Source organism: Manis pentadactyla, chromosome 1 (assembly GCF_030020395.1).
Source record: "Manis pentadactyla isolate mManPen7 chromosome 1, mManPen7.hap1, whole genome shotgun sequence".
NCBI lineage: Eukaryota > Metazoa > Chordata > Mammalia > Pholidota > Manidae > Manis > Manis pentadactyla.
The window spans coordinates 201393930-201413589 of NC_080019.1; the positions used below are offsets into that span (position 1 = coordinate 201393930).

Below are 19660 nucleotides of genomic sequence, written 5' to 3' on the forward strand. Positions count from 1 at the left end.
GGACTGTATACATGGGTATGGACAACATCTGATGACATGCAGCCATCATTACTGTGTCACAGAGCAGCTTTGCTTCCCTAAAATCCTCTGTGCTCGGTCAACTCATCCCTATTTTTTGTTAAGTCCATATTAAAAAGCCATGTTATACCATTTGACCCAGGAATTCCACTCCTAGGAATTTACCCAAAGTAAATAAGATCTCATATTCAAAAAGACATATGCACCCCTATGTTTATCACAGCACTATTTACAATAGCCAAGACATGGAAGCAACAGAGGTGTCCATCAATAGATGAATGGATAAAGAAGATGTGGTAGGTATGCACAATGGAATTTATTCAACCATAAGAAAGAAACAAATCCTACCATTTGCAACAACATGGATGGAGCTAGAGGGTATTACATTCAGTGAAATAAGCCAGGTGGAGAAAGACAAGTACCAAATGATTTCACTCATATGTGCAGTACAAGAACAAAGCAAAAACTGAAGAAACAAAACAGCAGCAGAATCACAGACTCCAAGAAGGGACTAGGGGTTGCCAAATGGAAAGGGGATGGGGAGAGCGTGCAGGGAGGGAGGGAGAAGGGGATGAAGGGGCATTATGATTAGCACACATAATATAGGGGGCACACAGGGAAGGAAGTATAGCACAAAGACAAGTAGTCTCAGTAGCATCTTACTATGCTGATGGACAGTGACTATAATGGGGTATGTGATGGGAGACTTGATAATAAGGGTGAATGTAGTAACCACAATGTTGCTCATGTGAAAACTTGATAAGATTGTATATCAATGATACCTTAATAAATAAATAAATAAAAAGCCACATTAAAGAAAAGGAACAGGTGAAATTAGTTAATAGTCATGTGCCAATGTTAATTAACTCAACATATCCCAAATAGTATCACTTTGACCTGTGGCCCGAGCTGCTTTCAGGCCTCACACTTGTGTGCTGAGTGGCTACAGGACAGGACAGGACTTTGTGGACAGCCAGGCAGGTACACACTACTCAGCTCACTCACCCTGCAGATATCCTCTCATGCCTGCCAAGGGCTGGTGTGGGAGTTGGCAGGTGCCGAGTGCTCTTAGCACCTCTTCAGACACTTCCTGCTCTGCACACACAGGGCTGCTACAAGGCCAGGAAGGGCAGCCTCGAGATAAGACGAAGCAGCCTGCCTGATCTCCAGCTGCCTGGAAAGGAGGCGGCCACCCCACCCTCAGACCTGTGGTGGGTGGAGTGTCCAATGTCCCCACTAGAAGACAGCGGGATCCTCACAGGGGAAGCAGGGGGCCTGGAGCAGGTTTGAACCCCTGCACCCTTGCACCCTAGCTAAGCTCAGTGGTGTGATTCAGAGGCGGACTCCATGCTCACAGGGTGGCTGGAAGAGCTGGTAAGCACTTCATAGTAAATGGTAAAGTGCTGCAAAACGTCAGCCACGGATGTGGTAGAGAGTCTGGACTGGAAGAGCTGGTGCCACATCTCCCCACCTGTTTCACCTGCAGACTTTCTTTTGGCTCCAAGATGCTGCATCTGAAGCTGGAGGGCTCATCCCAACGATGGACGGGAGGGTTTAAGTCAGCCTAGGGTGGTGTTTCCATTGCCAGCAGAAGGGTTCTTTCCAGTAATCTGATTCTTTGGGGGATATTCTGAGGCCTGTTTGCTTTGGCTGTACCTTTAACAGGCACAACAGAAGCACAGAATCCAGCAATTACGTGTCCCCGAGCCTCGGTATCCCTGTCAGGGTGAGGTTAAAGAGGAATACTGGATGAAGGAGCACATTTCAAAGTGTTTTTTTGGGAATTATAAAGGGGAAAGTACACACAGGACTCAAACCCAAAATGGGGACTGGCAGGGGTGGAGGATAGAAGCCAGGAGGTGCAGTGAAGAGCCTGTCAGCTTTACTGTTTACATTTACTTTACAATGGCTTTAATGTTTCATTCCCTACAAAAAAACAAAAAAAAACCAGACTGAAAACAAATACATAGACTGTTAACAATAGCTAGTTCTGATGATAGGAACATGAGTATTATTCTTTGCTCTGTATTATTCCAACTTCTGAATAAAAATCTTTTCCCCCAACAGTGGATGTGACTTAGAGAACTACTGCTGGGCCCTCGTTTCACAGGTAAGCAAACAGGCTCAGAAGGAAGAGGGGACTGACTGGAGGTCATCCTGAGAGCCAGGGCACAGGTGTTCCGTGCCCTGAAGTGGACGTTTTCTGCTGTTAGAGCCGCCTACTGGCCACAAAGAAGCGCTGCCTCTGCATCTCACGGCTCTCTAGGGCGGCCTTAGTAACAGCCTACACATGTCTCTGGAGGTTCAGGCTGGATCTTTCCTGGGCTGGGAATGGAAGCGAAGGCCACAGGTATGCAATTCTGGAATGTTTCTGCTTCCAGGATCGGACAGAAGAGAATCCCCTTCTCCATGGAAGGACAGGTAATTCTTCATAGACACAGCGGCTAATGACACCCAGCCACGGAGTACAGGAGGAGATACAAGAGGTGATGACAGGCAGGGGCACCTCATGTCTGGCAAGCGCAGAGACATCCAGGGACCATTTTTTTGACTAAAAAATAAAAGTGTACTGGGGCAGCATAATGGTTAATTTTGTATGTCAATTTGGCTAGGCATGCAGTCATTTGGTCAAGTGCTCTGGGTGTTTCAGTAAGGGTGTTTTTGGATGAGATTAACATTTAAACCAGCAGACTGGGTAAAGCAGATTACCCTTCCCACTGTGGTGGGCCTCAGCCAATCAGTTGAAGGCATGAATAGCACAAAAAGGCTGACCCTCCTCCAAATAAGAGAGAATTCCTCCTGCCTGACGACCTTCAAATTGGGACAAGGGCTTATTCTTGACTTCAGGCCTGAACTGAGAGAGTGGCTCTTCCCAGGTCATCCTGCCAACTCATCCTGCAGATTTTGGGACTTGCAAGCCTCGTGATAATCTCGTGAGCCTATTCCTGATACAAATGCCTTCATATGTACATATAGAATAAAATTATATCTTATTGGTCCTGTTTCTCCAGAAAACCTTACTAATACAGGGTGGGTGTAGAAGATAACAAAGGGAATCGTCCACCATGTGTCAAAACCATAACTAAATATTTATATCCATGACATCACTTAATCTTCCAGCAGACCTATCTGGGAAAACCAAACTGAGGCTCAGAGACTGAGCAATTTTCCCCAAGCCACACAGGTCAAGTGGCAGGGCAGGGATCACAGCTAGGTCTGTGCAGCTCTGAACCAGATACTCCCCTACCACAAGTGGGTTTGCCCCGGGGAATTTAACAACATGCACCACAAAAAGGAGGAGGGATGCACAGGTGGACTACTTTTTAACGGACTCTCTATGAATTTTAAAGTGTTTTAGGAAAAACAAATAGATCAAACTCACGAGTTCCTAAATGTTAATACTGAAGATAATGCCAATCTTTAAAAAAAATGAGTCATTTTGAAGGAAATGTTAAGTAAATTCTAGTAAAGGTAGTACATAAAAAAAGGCACAACTTTGACCATGACACGAAGTGTCTGCAGTTTGGGAAGGGAACACAGCACTCACATGACAGTGTGGGGCCAAGGGAGAGAGAGACTGAGCCCCACTACACCAGCCATACCTTCTCTCTGGCGCTGAGTCTATCAGCTTCCAAGACAAAGCAGCTTCTCAAGCTGATATCAAGAGCTCTAAAACCCCGACAGTCCCCCCTCTGCTTGGGGAGAACCCACTGTGAGGTACCTAAGCAGAGCAGGCGGGGCCCATACGCAGGGCTGGCAGCTCACAGGACCACACTGTAACCTGCCATCCACCGAAGCCAGGTCCCCTGCTCCTGTCCAACAGCCCAAGTCGCCTGGATAGAGCATCATGCTCGGACAAGGGAACCGGTCCTGGCTGTGGTGGCTTTTCTGCTGAAGAGCCTTCCTCTGCTCCCAGGGTAAACGAACTGCCACCCTGCAAGGATTTGTGCTGCCCCAGCCTGCACAGACTTAGCTCTTTCATGCATCTCGGCTGGTGGTCAGCACAGGGGCACCGGACAGGCTCCAAGGCATGTCCCCAGGCCCCTGGTGCAGTGTAGTAAGTAGCACCGGCGATGGCAATGAGGCCTCCCCGAATTCTCCAGAGGGTGGTATCTGCTGGAAGGGGAAGGCCTAAGATGGCAGGGTGCTGCCCCCCACCAGCTGTGAGACCTTACGCAAACAATTTAACCTCTCGGGCCTCTGTTTCTTCATCTGCCCAACAGAGATAAAAGTAGTTCCCGCTGCTAAGGGTTGGGGTGGGTTAGATGGGATGGTAAATAAAAAGTTTCTATCACAGAGCCTCACACATAGTAAGCTCTCAAGTCCCGGAAACATTAGGAGGCTCCCACATGAGAGGCTGTGGTCCTGCAATGTTTGGTGGGATTCTCACCACAAGAACTTTGCTTTTTAAAGAAAGGAAGAAAATGTGGGTCCTTCCATACTGTGATCATTTATACTTCACCTGGCCCATCCCCTTCGCCAAATGATCCGACTGTAATCTCTATTGTCAGGTCCTCTGCCCCCAATGGCAGGCATCCCCACAGCCACAAGCAAAGATTCAGGCCCAAGATGAGGATACCAGCCGAAGGCCACACCACTGGCAAAAGCCTGAAGCTCTGACTTCAAGTATAACCTCTGCCCAGAAGCCTCTCCCTCTCTCCCAGCTTTCCTGCCTCCATTCCTTTGTTTATGCTATTCCCTCCACTTCACATGCCATTCCCACCAGCCATCAGGCTGCCCAGCCCTTGGGGCCCATGGTAAAAGCAACCTTTCCATGGACCTGTCCCTGATCCTCCTTACCCCTTCCTCTCAGCTCCCACTGCCCCACGGGTCCTCCTCGGGGCCCCTCAGGCATGCATTCACCCATTCACTGAACCCATATTTATTGAGTTATGTCCCAGGTATTGTTCTAAGTACTGAGAATACAACAAAGTACAAAATATACATTAATCCCCACCTTCATGGAGCTTACATTTCAGCAGGAAGGGAACAAGAATAAACAAATGAGTGAGTGAACATGGGATCTTAGACAACAAGCTATATAAAATATAGAACAGGGAAGGGAAAGCTTGCAGTTTTCAACAGAATGGTCGGAGGAAGCCTCACAGAGAGGGCGACATGTGAGCAAAGACTCACATGTCTCTGAGGGAGAGGCAGGCGTGGGCTCTTTGAATCTCTAGAAGTATGTTCTAGGCAAAAGGTTCAGCAAGTGAAAGGCCCCAAGACAATGGCTTGACCATGATCCTTTCCCCTGTCCAACTTCCCTCAGAGACTGAGTGTGAGGACAGAGCCTACAGCTTGTTCATTTCTTGCCCCCCACTGTGCCCAGCATAAGACTCTGGTACAAACTTGTATAGATGTCCTTCATCAGATTATGGATTCTCTTTTATTCCTAATTTGCAGCAAATGTTTATCACAAATGGGCCTTGAATGCTTTGCACCTATGGAGACAAGTATATGGCTTTTCTTCTTCAGTCTGTTGATATGGTGAATTACACTGATTTTTTTGTTAATATTAAACCAACCTTGCATTCCTGGAATTTGCCCCAGTTGGCCATGAGGGTGTTAATCCATTTCATAGTTTTCTGAATTTGATTTTGCTAGTTCTATGTTAAGGAATTTTGAGATTTTGGTCTGTGAATTTCTTTACCTTGCAATATTTTCATCTAGCTTGCAATCAGCATAATGCTGGCCTCATAATAATAATCTAGGAAGTGATCATATCTTGTCTCTTTTCTGAAAGAGTGTATAGAGGATTTGTACTATTTCTTCCACAAATGTTCCGTAGAATTTACAGGTGAGGCCATCTGGGCTAGGGGCTCTTCTTTATGAGAAGGTTTTTCATATCAACTTAATTTTACCAAATGACATAAATGAAATGGAGAGCACTGAGAGCTCTATGTCTTCCCAAGTGTTTCAGAACAATTCCCACAGCAAGTGGGTTGGGGAGCCCGCCTTATAGCTGGGAAGACTGAGGCTCAGTGCTGCCCACACAGTCTCCTTTCCTCTCAACATTCTTACCTACATCCTACTGTAAACTCCTCCCAGATCACAGCAAGTCCCCTCAAGGTCCCCAGGTAAGTCCATGGTACTGAGACACCCTCTGACACACACACCCACACATGCGCCGAAACTGCTCAATGAACAGGAGAGAGCAAGGCAAACGTGTAAATTCCTGCAAGGGACTTGTGTTAGATTTTGGCTGCCCAACCTCCAACCACCTTTTTCAGTAATAGCACCCAGCTTTTCTGTGGATGACACCTCTCCTCCATCCTCAGACCATGAGGTTTACAGGCCTCTGGACAGTGGGAGGCAGGTGGCTAGGGCCTGGCCAACCACCAGCTCCATGTTCACCTAGCCAGAGGGAGACTGAGACCCAGGCATGTGCCCACATGAGTCAGTCAGAACATACATGCTGGCCTTGATTCTGGGGGCTGCTGGGCTAGAGTTGTTATCTTGCTACCCCAGGGGAGTACCTGGCCAAAGCCAAGACACGCAGACTGAGGAACCAGGTATGCTGATTTCATGTGAGCCCCTTCAGTACAGAAGCATGAGACAAATTCTGCCAGGGTTTTCAGTTTCATGAGACAAAGCAACAGGCATTTGTTTCATTTAAACTGTTTTGGTTTGAATTTCTTGTCAGACACAGTCACAAGAGTCTAGACAAATGAAATCCCCTGACTGAATTCTTTCAAGTTTGCTGCTTTATTTCATTCAGTTATATACTGGCATTGTATTTTTTTTAAGAAAAAAAAAAAACTTTTACTGTGTGCTTATTATTGTTATGCACAGAGCAAAACACATCACTAATATTTCATTTACCTCCTAACCATCCCATTAAAATCCCCATTTGATAATAATAATAAAGAGAGAAATGTGGTATCCACATATAAATCAAGTATAAGAAATCAAATGAATATTCATATTTGAACTGACTGTTTATAGTTCATAATGCATGAACAAAACCGAAAGCTTCTGTGATGACTGCCCTTGTAATGTTCACCATGTAACTTATTCACTATGTAAGAATTTGTACTCCATGTAAGAACTTGTTCATTATGCGTCAGAAGATTGGAGACTGACGAAAATTAGGCTTGGGGTGGATTAATGATTGTGCATTGAGCATTGACCCCCCTATACATAATTTTATTGTTGTTAACAACCATTTGATCAATTAATATGAGAGATGTCCTCACACACACACACACACACACACAAAAAAATATATATATATATATATAAACACACTTTCAATTGTAAAATAAATAAGTAACCGGGATGTAATGTATAGCATAAGGAATATAGTCAAAATATTGTAACAACTTGGTATGGTGATAGCTGGTACCTAGAATTATCATGTATATAAATGTTGAATCACTGTGTTGTACACCTGAAACTAATGTAATACTGTGTGTCAACTACCCTTCAATAAAAAATAATTATCCAGGAAAAAAATAAATAAATAAATAAAATCCCCATTTGATACACGAGAAAACATCCTCATGGATGTTAAGTAACTGGTCCAATATCACATCCTAGCCTTGGCCCAGCCTGGCTCTGGACCCCTGGTGGACACTGCCCTACTGCTTAATGCTGAATGCTCGCAGATTGTTCAAAACAAGGCCAGGGCCTCCCACCCTCCCTGGGCTGCCCAGCGGGATGGCCTGGGCTCCCAGACCCTGTCAGAGATGGCCTCAAGATCCTACCCCACCAACCCACAAGTATCCTCAATACTGCTTTGGAAAAGTGTCACTGACTTTTTTAAACCTCACTGAAGGAACCTGGACAAACCACCCACTGGCTGAGAATCACTGGCATGTTTCCTTGTGCAACAAAGGACTGGGCTGCCTCTGCAGTCACCAGTCTGGCTTTGAATGTGAGTGACTCTGCCACTAACCGGCTGAGGCTCCTGGTCTCTGGCCCGGCATTGTGCAATGGGTAGTCATTCTTACCAAAAAGGGTTTTGTTTTGTTTTTAGGATTATGTGGGGAAAAATATGCAAAGGGATTAGCAGAAAACTAGTTCTGCTATTTTGGTTCCCTCTGCCACACACACCCCTGCAACATTTGAGCCTCCGGGCATGTGTCTCTGGACACCAGGGCAGCTGCTGGGCACGTGAATGCCTGCCAGCCCTTCCCCACCTCCAGTCCCTCTCCATGTGCCACCAGCTAGGTCTGGTCACATTCGGGTAACCCTTGTATCTTTATTTTTTCTTTTAAATTGACTCTTTACTTTAAAAGGAAACTTTGTGTCACTAGTGTAACTAGAAAGCCCATCTCATTTGCCCTCCAATGTAACCATAAAAACAAACATGAATCAAGCACTGTTAATACAATGTGGGGGACACTGTTCCTACAAAGGTTCTGGGCCCATCTGCCTGTGCTCAGGAGAAAGGTCAATATTAAAAGGTGTTGGGAAAAGCAGAATTGGGGGGCGAGGGGTAGTTGTTGGGGATGAGGGGTAGTCGTTTGATCGGGACAGAGTCTTAGGTGGGGATTACAGAAAAGTTCTGGAGATGGATGGTGGGGATTATTGCTTAACAGTGAGAATATAACTAATGCAACTGAACTGGACACTTAAAAATGCTTAAGATGGTTAATTTTGTCTATTTCACCAATTTTTAAAAAAATGTAAACAACATATTGACACCAGAAACAAACTTAATTTTGAGGAATCTGAAGAACTAGGAGTAGATTTTCCAAGGGTACATCTTTCCCATTCCCAATGTCACATAAGGCCCCCTGACATAGAATGTTTCCTGTAGTCTGGGGGATACTCTGCCTTTGGGGGAGCTGTTCCCCACTCTTCACAACACCAAAGAGCTGGGCAGGAGACCCAAGGCCAAGGGACAATCAGGCCATAAAGCAACAGACAAAATGGAGAAGTGAGAGTTGTGCAAAGAACAGACGCAGGGGGCAGGGGAAGATACAGCCCACCCTCCGTCCACCTGCAGGTCAGCCCCTCCAGGGCAGAGGCAGGGAGTCACGGGCCCAGTCAGAGTGGGGACCCACAAAGGAAGCAGGAAGAAAACAACCTGGGTACTCAGTCAACTCAGTCAGCCCTTACTTCCCTGCATCTCCCTCTGTGGGTCTGGTGAAGGGGGAGTTGAGCAAGGTCCCCACCAGCCCCTTGGGAACCACAGCTGCAGGCAGTCCTGGGTTGGAGGGTACAGAGAGGAGAGCAAGGCCCAGGCTAAGACAGACAGCCAGGGCCTGACCCTGGCAAGCCCATTCCTATCCTAACCAGAGCCCACAAGGTCCCACATGGCCCGGCCCTTCACCAAGCAGGCCTTATCTATGCTCTTGCAGCCAGTGCAGCCCCTCCCCAGGGCCTGCCCACTCCAGGGGACCCCACTCAGATCCAAGTACAGCTCCAAAGAGGCGTCTCCTGCCCACCCTGTCCAAACATGCACACCATCTTCTGTAGCCCTTAGCACAGCACCATGTTTTACGTCCTTCACAGATGTATTACCATATTTCTTCCTAGCTGATTATTTAACTTCTGTAATCAACTGTAAGCTCCAGGAAAGCAGGGCCTCATCTCTAGTTCACTATCACACACTCCAGGGCCTGGAATAGTGTGTCTTTCTGTAGCTATGAGTCAGGAATATTCATCGCTTATCTGTTAACGTGAATCCCCAGCCCTCATCTGTTAAATACATATTGTCAATCAGAGTCTGGCCCCCGGGCACCTGGGCAGGAGGTTCTTCAGAGTGAGCAATGTCCAGCACACTGTGGGAGCTTCAGCATCTCTGCCCCATCCTCCAGCTGCCAGAAAGGACATCAAACATGACCCTCGGGTGAGAGCACAATACCAACATCTACCATTGTAAGACCCCTGGCAGAAGGAAGCGGGACAGAAATTTGACAGAGATGTGTTAGGATGGGTAGTACCCACAAAAGGCATGCAGGGCAGAAGTACATTCATATCTTGGTTTGCTGTGCTTCAATTTATTGCACTTTGAAGATACTTTTTTTTTCACACATTGAAGCTTTGTGGTCACCCAATGTCGAGCATGTCTACTGGCACCATTTTTAACAGCATTTGCTCACTTCATATCCCTTGTGTCACATTTTGCTAATTTTCACAATATTTCAAACTCTTTCATTATTATTATATTTGTTATGGTGATCTGTAATCAGTGATGATGACTCAAGGGTCAGATGATGGTTAGCATTTTTCAGCAACAGAGTCTTGTTAAATTAAGGTGTGTACATTGTTTTATTAGACATAATGCTACCACTTAATAGACTACAGTATAGGGTAAACAGAACTTTTAAATGCACTGGGAAAGCAAAAAATTCATTCGACTCACTTTATTGCAACATTTGCTCTACTGCAGTAGTCTGGAACCAAACCTGCATGTCTCTGAGGTACACCTGTACAGGGTCAGGGTCAGAGAAAGCCTAATGAATGGGGCGCAGAAGCTGCGAACTGGTGGGCCTCCAGTCGACTGAACCCACTTTTTTGGCTTAGCTTCCACACTGTAATTTATTATTTTAACTTTAGCACCTCATTCTCCAGTTTCTTGGGCCCTGTTGCCTCCCCTGTGCAGTTTCCAGCACATGAACCGCCTCTGTCCTGCAGGCTGTTTGCGAGCCCAGCAGAAGGTGGCGGGCCGGATGGTGCTTCCACTTGGCTCAGCACCTACAGGGGTTTCTGGAAGAGCCAGAGAAAATCTTTCACTCACCATTTCTCCTCCAATTTTACCAGTCAAAGGCTGCCATGTGGCCTGCATGCACTTGGGAAGTACATACCCAAGGGAAGTGCTGGCCTCTAATCCGCCCCCAGTCCCAGGTCAGCAAAGACAGAGAGACTATAGGGTCTTTGATGCCCACTGATTCTCCAAGGATCATCCGAGCTACCTGGGACATAGCACACTCCAAGGACAAGTTCCACTGGGACATAGCACACTCCAAGGACAAGTTCCACTATGTAGGGCCCATGTGATAGAAAGGGCTCCCACTTGCCCCACAAGCATCCTTACACTCCTGGTTGAGAAATGCCCAGGCCATGGTGACCAGGCACACACTGGTTCAGGCCCAGACCTGGTGAATACGTGAGGCATAGTGCCCTGGGGGGATTTCAGGTACAAGACAGAAGTGTGGGTACAACTTCAGTGGGTTCTGTGCATGTCCTACGGATGCTCTTTATCAGGCAGGTTCACCCTCAGCTGGGGGCAGCACTGCAGCTCTCAGTTTTGCATATAAGTTTATCCAGTCAAACACCCTTGACCAATAGGGGTGCTTCACCCAGAGGCCCGGGAGGTTGCACAACACCCCCTTCCCTTGGCAGTAGCCAATGGCTGACTGATAGTGAGTTAAAAGCTCTGAAGTGTGGTCTCCACCTTGCCTCAGGAGGAGATGACCTCCAAAGCAATTCAACTCCAGAGGGTGACATGGGTCATGTAGGCTTTTTCTGAGACCACATTCTATTCATCTCCTCTTGCCTATCCCACTTCCCAAAAAGCACCCCCTCAATAAAGTATGTGCAACCAGATTCTCTTTTCAGGCTGTACTTCTGGGAAACCAACCTAAGACACTCACTTTCTGCAAGACAGGCAGACCACTGGAGAATCTAGAGCACCTGGGCCTTCGACCACACAGACGAGAGTAAGATGATGATGGAACTCTGATCAAGAAGAATGGTGCTCAGACACTGAGACCTCAGGATGATTGTGAAGACCTCGGGATGAACAACCAACAGCCCTTACAACCATTCTGTCCCCATACAACCATTCTGTTGTCTCACTTTCAGTACAGTATTCTGTAAATTGCATGAGCTATTCAACACTTTATTATAAAATAGACTGTGTTAGATGATCTTTCCCAACTGTAAGCTAAAACAAGTGTTCTGAGCACCTTTAAGGTAGGTCAGGTTAAGCTATGATGTTCTGTAGGTTAGCTGTATTTGATGCATTTTTTTACTTTCAGATATTTCAACTATGACAGTCTCTGAGTTGAGCAAAGTAAAACATACTTGAGCTAACAGCTGGTGGGTTGGCAGAGGTTACCAACAGGCCTGAAAACCAGATCTGAGGCAAGAAAGGAACTTCAAGGAGGGAAAATAAGTGACTAAAAGGAAAACAAGATGGTGATTATGTTGTAGTTGAAGGCTTATGGAAGGTTTCTCTTTCTCTGCTGTCCCCATTCTCTATATAATAATGTCATTATGTATATAAAAGGATACTTTGAAAAGGACCTAATGAAAATACTCAATGGAGCACTTCAATAACACAAAATAGCAAAAAAAAAAATCAGGAATTTGTCACATAACCAGCAATGCTTGGTACAATCAGAGGGATTCAAAGAGTCTGGCAAATTAGCCAGAGGCTTCAGTCCCTGAATGGAGTGGGATAGGAGGCAGCCCTGTAAGCTCCTGCTCAACTCAGAAACTATCACAGTTGAAATATCTGAAAGTAACAAATGCATCAAATACAGCTAACCTACAGAACGTCATAGTTTAGCCTGGCCTACCTCAAAGGTGCTCAGAACACTTGTATTAGCTTACAGTTGGGAAAGATCATCTAACATAAAGACTATTTTATAATAAAGTGTTGAATAGCTCATGCAATTTACAAATACTGTACTGAAAGTAAGACAACAGAATGATTGTGTGCAGACAGAATGGTTTCTAAGGGTTATTGGTTGTTCATCCTCCCGATCACGTGGCTGATGAGGACCTGTGCTCACTGCCCCTGCCCAGAATCACATATCACATATCACTAGCCCAGGAAATGATCACAGTTCAAAATTCAAAGTACAGTTTCTACTGAATGCATATTGCTTGCATACCACCATGAAGTCGAAAAATCATAAGCCAAATCATCATGAGCTGAGGACTGTCTATACTTACAGGCCATCTCAGAAAACTTCTCTCTCTGAGGCTCAGACAGAAATGTGGGCAGTTTAGATGTTCTCTACAGTTTCTCTGGCTCTACAATTGTCTGATTATTTGATGCTATAAAATCAAGAAACAGGAAAAGTAAACCAGGAGCCACTGGCTCAGGTTATGTGGTGATTTCAGTAAACTTGGGAGCCTGACTGAAAATTCAAAGGATGATCAAAAACTTCCCCAAGATCCAGGAGAGTTTTAATTTTCTTTGTTCTTCATCTCAGAGATTTAATAATGAACTCTTTGGATGAAGAGGATATTTTCCTCCCAGGTTTAGAAGACTGCAGATATATAGCTTGTTTGCATGCCAACACTTAAAACATCTCCAGAGGAGATTCTTCAAAAGCCAGTAGCTGGCTATACTAGGAACAGCATGACTAAAAATAAAGAAAACATTTTTAATGTCTGATTGATGGAAGACTTACCTGTGAAGTGAAGGGGGAAATCACAACCACCAAACACCTCTGAGAAGACACATAAGCAGTCACACATTTGCAATAAAACTATGGATCAGACGCCAAACAAGTTTTGAAGTACTTAGCATGTCTCTGATGCATCAGAGATTAGGAATTTTTTCTCCCTTCCTCCTAAGAAGCTACAGAAGTCAATTAAAATCCATCATCTCCTCTCAGACAAGAAAAGGGGAAAAGTAGGTTGTTACTTCAGGAAAAAACTACAGCAATTGAGTCTCAGGGGAAGTAGCAGACAAATACATCCAAAGGGATTCATTTGAAGCCAGATGTTTTTAATAACCAGCTTTCTTTCTTATCCATATATCAGGCGAACAGACAACTACAACCAGGACGAACATGTATAACCTGCAAAGTATGGACTAACAGCTCTCTTTCACATGCAAGACAAGGCTGTAGTCAGGGATATGGAAAACTGAAAGCCTCTGCTATGGAGCCAGAAAGAAGACCCTCCAGGCACCTAAGGCACTAAATCCAATATGAAATTAGCTGACATAGCATGGCCTAATTTCAGGAGGCACTTTCAGAAAATAAAGTTATATGTAGTTATAAGTAATGAAGAAGGCTGCTCTGAGCACCATACCTGCATATATGCAGAGACTAATATCCAAACAAACTTAAAACATACACACGCACACATTTGGTCCTCTGTAATGTCACCACACCTTGTTAAGCCTCAACACTAACCCAGCCCAGTTACAGGTAAGGAAAGGGAAGAGCAAAAGGGTATCAGGGAGGAAGCAGGGGGCAGGGGACCACTTCCTTCTTTGCATCTCTAGCTAGGTCTGGGCAGTGAGGTGTGGGTGGGGTCACACCCTGGGCTGTTTCTACCCAGTGCATCCTTCTCTGTCTGCAGGATGAGACCCCATACCTTACCCAGTCAAGAGTGTAGCCAGGTTTCCCAGTCTGGGGTGGGCTGTGAGGCAGAGGGGATGGAGGTGGCAAACACAGGCTCTAGCGTCATTAGTTTCTGGGGTTTTCCAGATCACATCCCCCACAATGAATGTAGATACCCCCAGGAAGTCAGGAGAAGAGGTGTCAAAAAAAGACTTGAGTTTTGAACACCAAAGCTATCCCCACTCCGTGGGTAACCTGGGGGTGAACTACCAACAATTCTCTAGTGTCTCATTTCTCATCTGTAAAATGGATCCCTCGCGTTTCCTCCGAAAGACCTTTCATCACAGGTTTATGAAGGAATACGATTCGACTCCCACACTTCTGCATAAACACAATTCCCACACCACTCTGGCGCCTGGGATGAGCTCTCCGTCCCTGGACAAACTCAAGAAACCTACTTCTCCAGACTAGATACTTGCAGGGCCTTGACCACCTCCTCCCTGGAGCCCTGAACAAGAAGGGGAGGACCACGTGGCCCCCCATTCCTGGCCCAGCAGCTCCGGCGCATTCCTGTCCCTAAGGGAGGAGTCCTGAAGCCCCCCTTCCCAGGTCGGGCCTTCGCGGAGACCCCTGAGCACTGGACTGCCCCCTCCAGTAGGAGCTGGGGCCCCCTTCTCCCGAGCAACCACGCAGGTCACGGCCCGCCAGGCCGGGCTCTCTTCCCGTCCGAGCAGTGTGGAGCCCGGGCGGCGCCAAGCGCAGTGTCGAGCAGCGAGCACGCCACCGGGTCACGCGCGAGCCGCCACTCCAGCCGTAGCCGCCTGGCGGCCTCGCGGGCAGCGCGCCGGCGCACCTGCTGGGGACGCGCCGGCCGGCCTCCCGGCGGCAGCCCCGGCCCGAAGGCCGCGCGCACGCTGCAGGCCGAGCGGACCAGCGCCGCCGGCCGTCGCCGGCCTCCCTCGCGCCGGCGCACCTGCAGCGCGCGCCCGCCGGCCTTCCCACCCCGAGGCGCTCCCTCCCTACCCGACGCCGGCCTCGCGCCTCACCAGCGGTAGCAGCCCTCCGAGGCCTCCAGGGTGAAGTTCACGCGCGTGGCCCGCGTGAAAGGCAGCAGCACTTTGGGAATGTTAAGCTTGGCAGCGGCGGCGGTGGACCCCACCGCCAGCAGCCCCGAGAGCGCGAGCAGCAGCGGCGGCAGCCCCCGGCCCCGCGCCGCCATCCTCACCGCGCTTCACCTCCGGCGACCCGGTGCCTGGCCGCCCGCGCGCGCCCCCTCGCGCCCTTCTCCCCCGGCCGCGCGCGCCGGGCCGGCAGGTGATAAGCGCGGGAGTGAGGGGGCGGGGCCAGGGCCGCGGCCTAGGGCCACTTCCTGGGCTCCGGCAGCCCGAGCGCGGGGGCTGAGGGGGCTGAGCTGGCTGGGACCGGGGACCCCACCCGGGGACCCCACCCAGGCCCCCCGCCACGCAGCCCGGAGGCCACGGCGGGGGATGGGGCCCGTGCCCGAGCCACCGTCAGGGGGTGGGGAGAATGGGTGGAGCGCGCGCCCGCGTGGAGACAGCCTCAAAATGCGCGCGCCCGCGGGCCACCCCTGGACCAAGCGGAAAGCCCCGGGCGGTTTTCTAGCCCCCACGCCCATACTCGGTAGCTTCAAACTCTACGGCGGCTCTGGGCGCCAGTGTGGAGCCTTCCAACCACCCGTGCATTCATTCATTCGGCTGTGCTCTGTCCCCGAGGCGACTGAGCCGGGCCTGAGGGCCGCGCGAATGAGGCCGCCAGGTTCCCGCGCTTGTGAGTTCAGTCAGGGAAACTGACCGTCAACACCCGAAGGGACAGGCACCCAGGAAATCTAGCATGCGGGGCGCCAAGGTGCGCCCCATCCTGCTCCAGAAGAACAACCCTGGGCTCCGTCAAGGGCCGGATGTGTGCTTCCTCCCCCTTTAACCTCCTCACAGCTTTGCCAGATGTCGTTGTGATCATTTCTCAAGGAGAAAACAGCGACTGAGCGGCCTGAAGATCACTCAACCGAGGAGAGTAGCGCTGGGGCTTTCAGGTCCCAAAGCCCTTGTTCTCTGGGCTGCACCCACTGTCTTCCGGAAGCCATAGGGAAGTCACCCAAAGGGCAGATTTAGTGCACCCACACTGCCAGAGCACACTCTACCCCTGCACCCTCGCCAGCTACAGCAAGACAGAGAACGTTGAGCATCACTGCATTCATCTACACACAGAAACCTTAGACCTTAAATTCAGTCTGCATTTTGTGCTCTCTGGTTTGTCTTTGTCGTGCATTTCATGGGGGCAGGGGGGCTCAACAGGCACAAACACGCACCAGATGAAATGTTCATCTGTTGCGGGGAGGGCCCAGCTCAGTAGGAGGATAGGAAAGGGGTGAGGAGGTTGTGTAAGGGTTCCAGAAGTGTGCACTGAATTGTAACCAGAAAGGCACACTGATGCTACTGCCTGACAAGGAAGGACAGGCTGGGAAGGCTTCTTGGAGGAGGTGGCCCCTGGGCTGGGCATAGACACCTCCCTGAGCTTTAGAGAGGCCCAAATGGGTTTGAGTTTGCCCCTCAGGGGTCAAGGGCTTTTGGATGTTGATAAAGGGTGTTTGGGGGTCACCTTCAAAGCCTGTAGGCCCCAGACCAGGGAATGTCTGCATTAGGAGAAATCTCTATGGATACCAGAGCTGGAGGAGGGGGGGTTCCCTGGGTAGAGCCAGGTGCTGTGGGGGAGGGGGAATTCCAATGGGTTCTCTTCTCTGAAGAAACAGAAGAGTGTCTAGAAAGAGCAGCCCCAGAGGAGGCATCTGTGAGGAAATCTTAGTATATTTGTTTGCACATTTTATTGATTCATTTTCAAGTAACATAGTCTGATGGCTTAAACTATAAAGGCTCAAAAGGGCTCATAGTAAAAGAATAAAAGTGATTACCCCTCACTGTACCACCACCCAATACCCCCACCCCCATAGGCAACCAGTAATTTCTTCTTGAGTACACTTCCAGGGAAATCTTATGCATACACATGTATATATTTAAAAATTAAGATATAACTCATGTTCTGATTCTACCCACTTAAACTGGCAAACCAGTAGTCTTGCCAAGCGGGCAAATAAATAAATAAAAGGGTCAGGGCATTAGGGGGCTGAGTTACCCTGGTCCAATGGGGTCATAAGTCACTGTGGACCCATCCTTCCAGACATTCTGATTATTGAGGAGAAATCAAGAACATAGACCTTTAAGTGAAACATCTTAATTGGAAAATATGGCAATTAATTCATTAAAAACAAACATATACATTCTTGGATATTTATCCCAAAAAAGGAAAACTCATGTTCACATAAAAACCTGTACATAAAATGTTCATAGCAACTTTATTTGTAATAACCCCAAACTGGAAAAAGCACAGAGGTCTTTCCATGGGTGGTGGTTAAACAGACTGTGGTTCATCCATACCAAACAATATTTATTGCCCGAGGTAAGGACCAGGCCAGGAGAGGGTGTGGGGAGATTTGGCTATCAAAGGACAACAGAAGAAATCCTTGTGGTGATTGAAATGTTCTCTACCTTGACTGTATCTATGCCCATTTCCTAGTCGCAATATTGTCCTATGGTTTTGCAATTTGTTACCTGTGGGGGACGTGGGTAAAGGGTGCATGGGCTATGTCTGCATTACTTCTTACAACTCATGTGCATCAACAATCATCTTTAAAATAAAAAAAAGTTTAATTACACAAACAAGCCTAACGAAATAATATGGGTAGAAACAGCTTGCTGACCACCTGTATGCTTAATTTGAGATAGTCAGGAAAACAACCAAAGGGAAACAACTAAATGTTGGATAAAACATTTTCCATTTATGATTTTCCCCTTTACATTGTCTTTAAACTTGCCCCCCGCCGCCCCCACACACACCATTTCAGTTGCCTATGAAACTGGTAATGGATGGTGTCTGGGCCTCACAAGCCGCCTTCTCTGTGTGGTCCATTTCTGTTTCCTGCTATTGGGCCCCCTTCTCTGGGCATCAAGTGCTTTATCTGAAATTCAAGGAGACTGCGGGCCTGAGCAGACCATCTTGCCAAAGACAAGACCCTCGGATATGGAAGGGACTCCATAAGGTCCCTGAGATACTTGCTAGCACCAGTGCTCCCAGACTTCTGTCATCTCCTACCACCCCCAAAAAAATCTTATAATATCTGAGTACTACCTGTACTACTTCCTATTCATCTTTAAATGGAAAGGTTTATGTATATTTATTTCAGAAGAAAACTGTCACTTCTATAAACAAAAAACCAGTATCAATTGCTAAAGAAATAACCAAAAAATAAATACAACAAAACAAAGGGATACTATCAAGTTACAAATAGATACTGTTTCCTGCCAAAGGCTCAGAGTCCAAGGCCTGCTCCCCCTGTTCAGTGGGGAGATGCCAAACACTAGACAGTATCAAAGACAGCACCCACTCAGTCAAGGTGCCTTACTCTTTGAGGGGACAAGGGTAGAAGAGGATTTAAAAGGAAAGTCACTTTCCAAGTGGGATGTTGTCATGTTAGAGCCTATATACCATCTTTTTGTAACAAAATATGTTAAGTTTTTACAATGGAGAAACTCAAACATCCACAACAGTGGATAGAATAGTATAATGAAGCCCCTTGGCCACCCAGTTCCAGGACCACAATCCACCGCCAGGCCAGCTCCTTCTACAGCCAGCCCCAGTCCATCCCGTACCATTTTGCAACAAATCCAAGGCATTCGATCATTTCGTCTGTATTTCCCTGTATGTTAATCTAAAAGATAAGGACCCTTTATATGTACACTATAATCACAGTACTATTATCACATCTAAAAAACCAGCAATTCCTCAGTCATAATATGCAGTCCAAGTTCGAATTTCCAACTGTCTCATAAAGGTCACAATGTTTTCTTTACAGTTTGGGTTTTAAGAACTAGGATCCAAGTAAGGTTCAAACGTTGTAATTGGATGAAATGAGCTTTTTATCTCTAAGTTCCCCCTCCATCTCTCCTTCTCCCTTGAAAGTTCTACGCTGTCACTTTACCTCTGGAGTAAAAGTTTGTGTCGCTGAGTCCCTCCCGCTGAGTCCCGCCTTCCCCGTGCCACACACTTGCAGGCACCGCAACGCGGGCCGTGGTCGCCCTGCTGCGCATGTCTGCCGCTAGGTTTGGTCACGGTCCCCAGAAATGTGGGAAAGGAGGGCCCAAAGCGAACCTTCCACAACTTATCTGAGCTGGAAACCTTGGTGTTTGGGAAAATAAAAAATAAGAGACAGAGAAGGAACATTGGAATGGCCTCAGCCTTTGCCAAATGCTTTCTAAAACTTCTTCACGTGTAAGACAGCAGCGCCATTTAATTACAGAAATTGCTGCTTCTTGAATGCCCAGACATGCTGCCTGCCTGTGGGATCCGATTTCTGTTTGTGCATTTACTCT

General features: G+C 47.5%; 1 protein-coding gene across 3 annotated transcripts in view; it reads right to left on the reverse strand.

Annotated features, from left to right (window-relative positions):
• The window catches only part of NUP210 (nucleoporin 210), a 114861-nt gene extending 99359 nt beyond the window's left edge, over positions 1-15502 (reverse strand). Inside the window, exon 1 of one of the 3 annotated variants that reach the window (XM_036911497.2) lies at positions 15266-15499. In XM_036911497.2, coding sequence (XP_036767392.2) covers positions 15266-15438 — 173 coding nt within the window. In that variant the 5' untranslated portion in view covers positions 15439-15499. Of the gene's footprint in view, positions 1-15265 lie in introns of all 3 variants that reach the window. The other 2 variants (XM_036911498.2, XM_036911500.2) reach the window with 2 other exon arrangements.
• Between the last annotated feature and the right edge of the window lie 4158 nt (positions 15503-19660).